Source organism: Pseudophryne corroboree, chromosome 6, assembly GCF_028390025.1.
Source record: "Pseudophryne corroboree isolate aPseCor3 chromosome 6, aPseCor3.hap2, whole genome shotgun sequence".
In the NCBI taxonomy this organism is placed as follows: Eukaryota; Metazoa; Chordata; class Amphibia; order Anura; family Myobatrachidae; genus Pseudophryne; species Pseudophryne corroboree.
In genome coordinates, this window is record NC_086449.1 from 647,659,538 (window position 1) to 647,671,723 (window position 12,186).

Sequence of the window (12,186 nt, forward strand, 5' to 3'; positions counted from 1 at the left end):
CTTTCCCTGAGGATGACAGGAAAAAGTGTGAGAACCCACCTGTAGTAGACGCTTCTGTATCTAGTCTAAAAAGGTGGTTTTACCTGTCCCTGATTCAACCGCGCTAAAAGAGCCGGCTGACCGCAAGATTGAGACTACACTCAAATCTTTATACACCGCTAATGGCGTAGCTTTAAGACCCATTATTGCTTGTGCATGGATTTCTAAGGCCATAGTAAAGAGGTCAGGCATCTTACTAGAGGAATTAGATTCTATGGATAGAAGTGACATTGAATTGTTTTTATGTCACATACAGGATTCTGCAGGTTTCATGGTGGAGACCATGAAGGACCTTGGACATCTGAATGCGAGGGCATCTTCCATGGCTGTCTCGGCACGCAGTGGGTTCTGGCTGCGCCAATGGTCTGCGGATGCTGAATCCAAGAAAAGTGTGAATAATCTACCCTTCACAGGTCAGGCTCTGTTTGGGGAAGTGTTAGATGCGTGGATCTCCTCGGCAACTTTGGGTAAATCCACTTTTCTTCCCTCTGCACCACCTACGACTAGGAAATCCTATTCTACGTCTACAATGCAGTCCTTTCGGACCGCAAAAGTTACAAAATCCAAAGCCCTTCCACTTTCTTTAGAGGAGGTCGGGCGAAATCCAAGAAACCTGCACCAACAGGTTCCCAGGAACAGAAAGCTGTTTCTGCTTCCTCAAAATCCTCGGCATGATGGTGGACCTCCCAGCCTGGAGATCGGGCAGGTGAGAGCAAGACTAAGAAATTTCAGTCATGTCTGGGCGTCCTCATGCCTGGATTCCTGGGTACAGGATATTGTCACCCAGGGGTACAGACTGGAGTTTCAAGAACTCCCACCTCACAGATACTTCGAATCGGGCTTACCAGCTTTTCTGACAGAAAGTTCTATCCTACAGGAAGCCATTCAAAAATTGCTAAGGTCAAATGTCATTGTTCCAGTTCCACCTCACTTAACAAACAAAGGTTATTACTCAAACCTGTTTGTGGTACTGAAACCGGATGGTTCGGTCAGGCCAATATTGAACCTAAAGTCATTGAACCCTTATTTGAGGGAATTCAAATTCAAGATGGAGTCTCTGAGAGTGGTGATCTCAGGTCTGGAGGAGGGGGAATTACTGGTATCCATAGATATCGAGGATGCGTACCTTCACATTCCAATTTGGCCGTCTCATCAGGCTTATCTAAGATTTGCACTGCTGGACTGTCACTATCGGTTCCAGGCGCTGCTGTTTGGCCTCTCCACGGCACTGAGGGTGGTCACCAAGGTCATGGTGGAAATTATGCTACTCCTCCGCAAGCAGGGTGTGAACATAATTCCTTATCTGGACGATCTGCTGATAAAAGCATCTTCCATGGGCAAGTTGTTACAGAGCATTGCTCTCTCGACTCGACTACTATAGGATCATGGATGGATCCTGAACCTTCCAAAGTCGCATCTGGAGCCAACAAGGAGACTGTCTTTCCTGGGGATGATCCTCTACACGGAAGTACAGAGGGTGTTTCTACCGGAAGAGAAAGCGTTGGTGATTCAAACAATGGTTCAGGATGTCCTGAAGCTAGCCCGGGTGTCGGTTCATCAGTGCATTTGCCTTCTGGGGAAGATGGTGGACTCTACAGTAGGGAAGATTTCATGCACGACCCTTCCAACTGGATCTCCTGGACATGTGGTCGGGATCTTATCTTCACATGCACCAGAGGATATGTCTGTCGCCGAAAGACAGAATCTCGCTCCTCTGGTGGCTGCAAACTTCTCACCTGCTGGAGGGCCGCAGGTTTGGGATTCAGAATTGGATTCTTTTAACCACGGATGCGAGTCTCCGAGGTCGGGGAGCAGTCACCCAAGGGGAAAACGTCCAAGGAAGGTGGTCGAGTCTGGAACCTCTCCTTCCGATAAACATTCTGGAACTAAGGGCCATGTACAACTGTCTTCGACAAGCGGCACATCTTCTAAAAGATCAGGCCATTCAGGTTCAGTCGGACAATGTAAAGACGGTGGCTTACATAAACCGACAAGGCAGAAAAGTACATGGTGGCACTGTCAGCAATCTTCATTCCGGGAGTGGACAACTGGGAAGTGGACTTCCTCAGCAGACACGATCTCCATCTAGGAGAGTGGTGCCTACACCCGGATGTGTTCATGGAGGTGACAGGTCTTTGTGGTGTACCTCAAATAGACCTGATGGCCTCCCGCCTCAACAAGAAGCTTCGGAGGTACTGTTCCAGGTTGAGAGACCCGCAAGCAGTGGTGGTGGATGCCCTGGTAACTCCGTGGGTGTTCCACTCGGTGTATGTATTCCCTCCACTTACTCTCATCCCAAGGATTCTAAAACTAATCAAAAGAACAAAAGTTCAGGCGATCCTCATTGCTCCTGACTGGCCAAGACAGGCTTGGTACACGGATCTTCTGGAATTACTGCTGGAGGATCTGAGGCCTATTCGTCTTCGCAAGGACCTTCTACAACAGGGGCCATTTGCCTATCAAGACTTACCGCGGCTACGTTTGACGGCATGGAGGTTGAACGCCAGATCTTAGCTTGGAGGGGCATTCCAAACAAGGTTATTCCTACCCTGATACAGGCTAGGAACGTCTAAACATTACCATCGGATTTGGAAAAAGTATGTGTCTTGGTGTGAATCCAAGAAGTTTCCTACGGGGGAGTTTCAACTAGGACGGGTTCTCCTCTTTCTGCAAGCAGGTGTGGATGTGGTCCTGCCTTTGGGCTCCATAAAAGTCTAGATTTCGGCCTTGTCCATTTTCTTCCAGAAACAATTGGCTGCCCTCCCTGAGGTTCAGACTTTTGTGAAAGGGGTTCTGCACATCCAGCCTCCCTTTGTGCCCCCTACGGCACCTTGGGATCTTAATGTGGTACTGCAGTTCCTGCAGTCGGATTGGTTTGAGCCTTTACAGGAGGTTGATGTCAAGTTTCTTACTTGGAAGGCGATCACACTTTTGGCATTAGCATCTGCTAGACGTGTGTCAGAATTGGGGGCTTTGTCCTGCAAGAGCCCATACTTGATTTTCCATGAAGATAGAGCTGAGCTCAGGGTGCGTCAGCAATTTCTTCCAAAGGTTGAGTCGGCTTTTCATATCAACCAACCTATTGTGGTGCCAGTGGCTACTGACTCCTCAATTACCTCAAAGTCCTTGGATGTTGTGAAGAGAACTTCTCGTCCTCGGACGCTCTGTTTGTCCTTTATTATCCCAACAAAGGGTGTCCTGCTCAAATGGGTGTCCTGCTTCTAAGCAGACGATTTCTCGCTGGATCAGGTTTACTATCCAGCATGCTTATTCTACGGCAGGCTTGCCATGTCCAAAATTTGTTAAGACCCACTCTACTCGTAAAGTCTGTTCTCCTGGGCGGCTGCCCGGGGTGTCTCGCCTTTACAACTTTGCCGAGCGGCGACTTGGTCATGGTCGAACACGTTTGCTGCAAGTCCGATACTTTGGCCTCTGAGTTTGGTCAATCGGTTCTGCAGAAGCCTCCGCGCTCTCCCTCCCTTACTGGGAGCTTTGGTACATCCTCATGGTACTAATGTGGACCCCAGCATCCTCTAGGACGTAAGAGAAAATAGGATTTTAATTACCTACTAGTAAATCCTTTTCTCGTAGTCCGTAGAGGATGCTGGGCGCCTGCCCAGCGCTTCGTTTTCCTGCAGTTGTTACTTGGTTCAGTACTGCATTGCATACTTGCCTACTCTTCCGGAATGGCCGGGAGGCTCCCGAAAATCGGGTGACCCTCCCGGCCCCACGGAAGAGCAGACAAGTCTCCCAGTTTTCCAGTTCCCCTCTGCCCGGCCGCCCACTTTGAGAGTGAAGTGGGCGGTCCGTACAGTAGATGACGCGATTCTTGTTGAATCGCGTCATCATAGTCACGCCCCCTGCTGTAAATTGCCAGTTATAGCGGCATTACAGAGTGGGGGGCGTGGTTTAAACGGTGGAACGATGTAACCCTGCCCTCGTTCCGCCTCTGATTCCTCCTCCACCACGCCCCATTCCGCCTCCTCCCCGCCCCCTCCTCTCGTCATTGCCCAGCCCAGCCCCTCCACTGAGCCGTCCTGGCATCTCTCTCCCGGAGAGAGCTGCCAAAAGTAGGTAAGTGTGCTGCATTGTTACTTGGTTAAGTACTGTTGTTCAGCCGTTGCTGACTTGTTTCAAGCTGGTTAGCTTGGTTTTCTGTTATGTGTGAGCTGGTGTGAATCTCACCACTATCTGTGTATTTCCTTCTCTCGAAGTATGTTCGTCTCCTCGGGCATAGTTTCTAGACTAAGTCTGGTAGGAGGAGCATAGAGGGAGGAGCCATCCCACACTATTAAACTCTTAAAGTGCCCATTTCCCAAGAGACCCGTCTATACCCCATGGTACTAATGTGGACCCCAGCATCCTCTACGGACTACGAGAAATGGATTTACCGGTAGGTAATTAAATTCCTATTTTTATTGCCCTTAACCCATTCAGTGGCAGGTTTTATTAAAATGTACACACCTCCCATGGTGTGTTTTTAAATTTTGGGAGTGCAGGGGTTAAAGTACAGAGGGGAAGGGGGTGACGGACTGCAGAGGGGCGATTGCCCGAGTGGAAACACCCGCGGGCATCTCCAGGGTAAGTGGTCATGCAAAAAAAAACACCTAAAACAGTGGATTTTTTTCTAAAGAAATACACACCTACTGTGGTGTTATTAATTCCCGGGATGCAGGGGTTAAAGTGTAAGGGGGGGTGAGCAGTCGGGGATCGCCCGCATCAGCGCTGATTCCCGGCCACATAACTGTGCCCGGGAATCAGCATAAGCCATTACACTGTTAAGCACGCTCCCCGGCTAATAGAAGTCCGGGGGGCGGGCTCAACTCCATAATAGCTTATTGTGATTCCTGGTCGCCAACACACTGCACGGCTGTCCCCGGGAAATCAGTCAAATTTCCGGGCATACCACTGAAGAGGTTAAAAGAAATAAGCAAGCAAAAGTTGGATATTTTTATTTCATACTTTTGAACTTTTCTTATGTATTTTTTGCACACAATGCGTGCACCAATGGTAAGTGTGCATCATTGCTGACGTTTAATGCCCATTTCTTTACTAGTTTTTGGCTTGGTAACTACAGTAACTTATGTTTTACAGCTGACTGATGATGAGGATGATTTCTGCCATCAAATGGATACTGAACCGATTCCAACTAGAGTAAGTTATTACTGTGGACAGCAGCCAAACCTGCTCACTACATATTAGATAGTTATGGCCTGTTCTCTGTCAGGTACCAGACAGGACATTCCAATGTTAAGTTTCTTAATTTAATTCAATAAATTTTCTCTAACATCCATAAGGGATATTGGGGAAAACTAGTACAATGGGCTATAGACGGGGGTCCAAAGGAGCCAGTGCACTTTACATTTCTTCAACTGGGTGTGCTGGCTCCTCCCCTCTATGCCCCCTCCCACAGGCAGTTTAGAAAAAAGTGCCCTCAGGAGAGGATGCACATCTCTGCAGCTCCAGAGAGTTTTCTTCAATTTCTTTTGAAACTTTTATTATTTTCGGTATGCTGTTTGGTCAATAGCATACCTGCGCTGTGGGAGTTAGGTGGGGGATGGTCACCGGCATTACGAGTTGCAGAGCCGCTTCCCCGCTGCAGGACCACCGTCCTGAGGGTAGGTTTGTTACAGCGGGGCACTGCGCCTTGGTTGGCACAGCTGCAGCACGCCGCACACCCCTAACACTGCAGTCTCATTGGTGTTGAGTATAAACCGGGGGCCGTGCTAGGGAGGGTCCCCCGGTTCAAAGTGCGGCTGACCACGGGCTCGGCGTACGGGACCCTCCCTGGGGGGTCCCGCTAGGATCCCCCGTGTGTAAACTGGCACAAAACTGCTTGACTAGCACTTGTGATGTTTTAAGCTGTTTAGGAGACTTTGCCAGTATAAATAATATGTACAGCTCCTGCACCATTGGAGGGGGCAGAGCTTCCTCAGAGCGAGACTTGGTGCGTTGAAGCGCCTTCCTCTGCTTACAGCAGCTATCTACAGCACACACTCGGCGCTTCCTGCCTCACAGACATGCTGGAAACTGGTACAGGGTGTAGAAAAACGAGTTTTATGGTAAGAACTTACCTTTGTTAAAACTCTTTCTGCGAGGTACACTGGGCTCCACAAGTCTGGACAATGGGGTGTAGAGTAGGATCTTGATCCGAGGCACCAACAGGCTCAAAGCTTTGACTGTTCCCAGAATGCACAGCGCCGCCTCCTATATCACCCCGCCTCCCAGCACAGGAGCTCAGTTTAGTTAACCAGCCCAATGCAGTAGCAGGAAAAGAGACGACAACGATTAGTAGCCACATACACCACACTCTCATGACAAGAGAAGTGTCAGCGGCTAATGCCATATCAACCCAAAGAAGCTAAGTGCGTCAGGGTGGGCGCCTTGTGGAGCCCAGTGTACCTCGCAGAAAGAGTTTTAACAAGGGTAAGTTCTTACCATAAAACTCGTTTTCTGCTGCGGGGTACACTGGGCTCCACAAATCTGGACAATGGGGATGTCCTAAAGCAGTTCCTTGTGGGAGGGGACGCACTGTAGCGGGCACAAGAACCCGGTGTCCAAAGAAAGCATCCTGGGAAGCGGCAGTATCGAAGGCATAGAACCTTATGAACGTGTTCCCGGAGGACCACGTAGCCGCCTTGCACAATTGATCAAGGGTCGCACCACGTTGGGCCGCCCAAGAAGGTCCAACAGACCGAGTAGAATGGGCCGTAATATGAACAGGAGCTGACAGACCAGCCTTCACATAAGCATGCGCAATCACCATTCTAATCCACCTGGCCAGGGTCTGCTTGTGAGCAGGCCAGCCACGTTTGTGAAATCCAAACAAAACAAAGAGAGAATCAGACTTTCGAATAGAAGCAGTTCTCTTCACATAGATACGGAGAGCCCGTACCACATCCAAAGACCGCTCTTTGGGAGACAAATCAGGAGAGACAAAAGCTGGAACCACAATCTCCTGATTAAGGTGGAACGAAGAAACCACCTTAGGTAAATATCCGGGACGAGTCCTAAGAACCGCCCGGTCACGATGAAAAATCAGATATGGGGAACTACAAGACAAGGCACCCAAATCCGACACTCTTCTAGCAGAGGCAATAGCCAGCAAGAACACCACCTTAAGGGAAAGCCACTTAAGGTCCGCTGAACCAAGAGGTTCAAATGGAGGCTCCTGCAACGCCTCAAACCACCGACAAGTCCCAAGGAGCCACAGGCGGGACATAGGGAGGTTGGATACGCAACACATCCTGAGTGAAAGTATGAACATCAGGTAAAGTCGCAATTTTTCTCTGAAACCACACCGACAAGGCCGAAATATGAACCTTGAGGGAGGCCAGACGCAGGCCTAAATCTAGGCCCTGCTGTAGAAAAGCCAAAAGTTTGGCTGTACTAAACTTGGAAGCGTCATAATGGTTAGATGCGCACCAAACAAAGTAGTAATGCCAGACCCTATGGTAAATCCGAGCAGAGGTCGGTTTCCGGGCCCGCAACATAGTTTTAATGACCTCTTCAGAAAAACCCTTAGCTCTTAAGACGGAAGCTTCAAGAGCCACGCCGTCAAAGACAGCCGATCTAGGACCTGATAGACACAGGGGCCCTGAACGAGGAGGTCTGGACATTGTGGAAGTAGAATTGGACGCTCTGACGATAGGCCCTGCAGGTCTGAGAACCAGTGCCATCTGGGCCACGCTGGAGCTATGAGAAGCAGAATTCCTTTTTCTTGCTTGAACTTCCGAATTACCCTGGGCAGGAGTGACACCGGAGGGAACACGTACGGCAGCCGAAAACTCCACGGCACCGCCAGTGCATCCACGAATGCTGCTTGAGGATCCCTTGTCCTTGCTCCGAAGACCGGAACCTTGTGATTGTGTCGAGACGCCATCAGATCTACTTCTGGAAGACCCCACTTTTCCACTAGGAGTTGAAACACTTCTGGATGGAGGCCCCACTCGCCGGTATGCACGTCCTGACGACTGAGAAAGTCCGCTTCCCAATTCTGGACTCCCGGAATGAAGATTGCCGATATGGCCGGTAGATGGCGTTCCGCCCAATGTAGAATCCGTGAGACTTCCTTCATTGCCAAACGGCTTTGAGTGCTGCCTTGATGGTTTATGTAAGCCACTGTGGTGGCGTTGTCTGACTGTACTTGAACAGGACGGTTCTGAATTAAATGCTGGGCCAGGTTCAATGCATTGAAGACCGCCCGCATTTCCAGAATGTTGATCGAGAGGAGAAATTCCTCCTTGGTCCACCGACCCGGAAGGGAGTGTTGCTCCAGCACCGCGCCCCAACCTCTTAGACTGGCATCTGTCGTCAACAGGACCCAGTTGGATATCCAGAAGGGACGGCCCCTGCACAATTGTTGGTCCTGGAGCCACCAGAGCAGCGACAGACGGACCTCAGGAGTCAATGAGATCATTTGAGACCTGATCCGGTGAGGCAGGCCGTCCCACTTGGCTAGAATCAGCTTCTGGAGGGGCCGAGAGTGGAATTGAGCATACTCCACCATGTCAAATGCTGATACCATGAGGCCCAGCACCTGCATTGCCGAATGTATCGACACTTGCGGACGAGAAAGGAAGCAACGAATCCTGTCCTGAAGTTTCAGGAATTTCTCCTGAGACTAGAACAACCTCTGGTTGTGAGTGTCCAACAGCGCTCCCAGATGCACCATGCTCTGAGCAGGGACCAGGGAGGATTTCTTCCAGTTGATGAGCCACCCGTGGGCTTGTAGAAACCGGACCGTCATATCCAGATGACACAGGAGAAGATCTGAGGAATTTGCCAGGATTAACAAGTCGTCCAGATACGGCAGTATCCTGACCCCTTGACGGCGGAGTACCAGCGTCATCACCGCCATAACTTTGGTGAAGACTAGCGGAGCCGTTGTTAAACCAAAAGGTAACACCCGAAACTGGTAATGGAGGTTGCCAATAGCGAACCTCAGGTATTGTTGATGTGACACTGCTATAGGAATATGCAGGTAAGCATCCTGTATGTCCAGGGAGACCATGTAGTCCCCAGGTTCCAAGGCCAGAACTATAGAGCGAAGGGTTTCCATACGGAACTTGGAAACCTTCACAAACTTGTTCAGTGCATTGAGGTTGAGAATGGGCCAGGAGGACCCATTCGGTTTCGGGACTAGAAACAGCGGAGAATAGTACCCCCGGCCCCTCTGAGCAAGAGGCACCTGTACTATGACTCCTGTATCCAGGAGGGTCTGTACCACCGAATGCAGAGTGTTTGCCTTTGTCTGGTCCGACGGGACGTCTGTCTGGCAAAATCAAAGAGGGGGTCGGTTTTTGAAGGCTATGGCGTAACCTCGAGTGACGACTTCCCGTACCCAGGCATCTGAAGTGGTCTTCAACCATTCCTGGGTATACCCTAGAAGCCGGACCCCCACCCTGGGATCCCCCAGGGGGAGGCCCGCCCCGTCATGCGGCAGGCTTATCGGTCTTGGCTGCTGGCTGACTGGCAGCCCAGGCTCTTTTGGGCTTCGGCTTACCAGGTTTGGAAGTGCGGGCCTGCTTATGGTACGCCTGACCTTTTGCTTTACCTGAAGGGCGAAAGGACGTGCCTTTGGCCTTCGACACAGAAGGAGCTGTTTTAGGCAGACAGGCAGTTATGGCAGTAGCCAAGTCAGCCACTATCTTATTTAAGTCCTCCCCAAACAGAATATCCCCCTTGAAAGGGAGTACCTCCAGGGTTTTTCTAGAGTCCAGATCCACAGACCAGGATCTCAGCCACAATATCCTGCGAGCCAGAACTGACGAAGTAGAGGCCTTGGCTGCTAGGATACCGGCATCAGAAGCCGCCTCTTTAATATAGCGAGAAGCTGTGACAATATATGACAAGCATTGTCTAGCATGGTCAGAGGAGATTTCAGCTTCTAACTCCAAGGCCCATGCTTCAATAGCCTCTGCCGCCCATGTAGCTGCAATAGTGGGCCTTTGTGCAGCACCCGTGAGGGTGTAAATCGCTTTCAGACAATCCTCGACACGTTTATCCGTAGGCTCTTTTAGAGACGTGACGGTAGTGACAGGTAGAGCTGAGGAAACCACCATCCTAGCCACATGTGAGTCTACTTTAGGAGGCGTTTCCCAATTCTTAGACCGCTCTGGCGCGAGGGGATAGCAAGCCAGCATCTTCTTTTGAGGCACAAACTTCGTACCTGGGCTTTGCCAGGGTTCCTGACGTATATACACTAGGTGGTCAGAGTGAGGTAAAACTTGTTTAATCACCTTCTGACGCTTGAACCTATCTGGTTTTTTAGGAGGAACGGATGGCTCAGGATCATCTGTAATCTGCAGAATTAACTTAATAGCCTCCAAAAGATCAGGAACATCCACATGTGAACTACCCTCCCCATCAGCCGTATCTGAGTCAGTATGTACTGTCTTCATCAGACGAGGTGTCAGTGACGGCAGTGGATTGTGAGGAGACGAGCGCTCGCTTAGAGGACCTCTTGGACTTAGGCGAGCGATGGTCAGACTTTTTAGTAGTCAGGGACTGGTTCAACTTCTTTAATTGAGCAGATAAAGGAGAGATATGGTGACTAAATCACAGAGAAAAAATAAGAATTTACTTACCGATAATTCTATTTCTCATAGTCCGTAGTGGATGCTGGGGACTCCGTAAGGACCATGGGGAATAGCGGCTCCGCAGGAGACTGGGCACATCTAAAGAAAGCTTTAGGACTATCTGGTGTGCACTGGCTCCTCCCCCTATGACCCTCCTCCAAGCCTCAGTTAGGATACTGTGCCCGGACGAGCGTACACAATAAGGAAGGATTTTGAATCCCGGGTAAGACTCATACCAGCCACACCAATCACACCGTATAACCTGTGATCTGAACCCAGTTAACAGCATGATAACAGAGGAGCCTCTGAAAGATGGCTCACAACAATAATAACCCGAATTTTTGTAACAATAACTATGTACAAGTATTGCAGACAATCCGCACTTGGGATGGGCGCCCAGCATCCACTACGGACTATGAGAAATAGAATTATCGGTAAGTAAATTCTTATTTTCTCTAACGTCCTAAGTGGATGCTGGGGACTCCGTAAGGACCATGGGGATTATACCAAAGCTCCCAAACGGGCGGGAGAGTGCGGATGACTCTGCAGCACCAAATGAGAGAACTCCAGGTCCTCCTCAGCCAGGATATCAATTTTGTAGAATTTTACAAACGTATTTGCTCCTGACCAAGTAGCTGCTCGGCAAAGTTGTAAAGCCGAGACCCCTCGGGCAGCCGCCCAAGATGAGCCCACCTTCCTTGTGGAGTGGGCATTTACAGATTTTTGGCTGTGGCAGGCCTCCCACAGAATGTGCAAGCTGAATTGTACTACAAATCCAACGAGCAATAGTCTGCATAGAAGCAGGAGCACCCAGCTTGTTGGGTGCATACAGGATAAACAGCGAGTCAGATTTCCTGACTCCAGCCCTCCTGGAAACATATATTTTCAGGGCCCTGACAACGTCTAGCAACTTGGAGTCCTTTAAGTCCCCAGTAGCCGCAGGCACCACAAATAGGTTGGTTCAGGTGAAACGCTGAAACCACCTTAGGGAGAAACTGAGGACGAGTCCTCAATTCCGCCCTGTCCGAATGGAACATCAGATAAGGGCTTTTTCAGGATAAAGCCGCCAATTCTGACACGCGCCTGGCCGAGGCCAGGGCCAACAGCATGACCACTTTCCATGTGAGATATTTTAACTCCACAGATTTAAGTGGTTCAAACCAATGTGACTTTTGGAACCCAAAACTACATTGAGATCCCAAAGTGCCACTGGAGGCACAAAAGGAGGCTGTATATGCAGTACCCCTTTTACAAACGTCTGAACTTTAGGGACTGAAGCTAGTTCTTTTTGGAAGAAAATTGACAGGGCCGAAATTTGAACCTTAATGGACCCCAATTTCAGGCCCATAGACACTCCTGTTTGCAGGAAATGTAGGAATCGACCCAGTTGAATTTCCACCATCGGGCCTTACTGGCCTCGCACCACGCAACATATTTTCGCCAATTGCGGTGATAATGTTTTTGCGGTAACATCCTTCCTGGCTTTGATCAGGATAGGGATGACTTCATCCGGAATGCCTTTTTTCCTTCAGGATCCGGCGTTCAACCGTCATGCCGTCAAACGCAG

General features: G+C 49.9%; 1 protein-coding gene across 11 annotated transcripts in view; it reads left to right on the forward strand.

The window, feature by feature from the left end:
• The window catches only part of LOC134933186 (uncharacterized), a 495,026-nt gene that overhangs the window by 326,940 nt on the left and 155,900 nt on the right, over positions 1-12,186 (forward strand). For all 11 annotated transcript variants that reach the window (XM_063928206.1, XM_063928207.1, XM_063928204.1 and 8 more), the window contains one exon: positions 5,134-5,193. In XM_063928206.1, the coding sequence (XP_063784276.1) occupies positions 5,134-5,193 (60 nt within the window). The remainder of the gene's footprint in view (positions 1-5,133; positions 5,194-12,186) is intronic.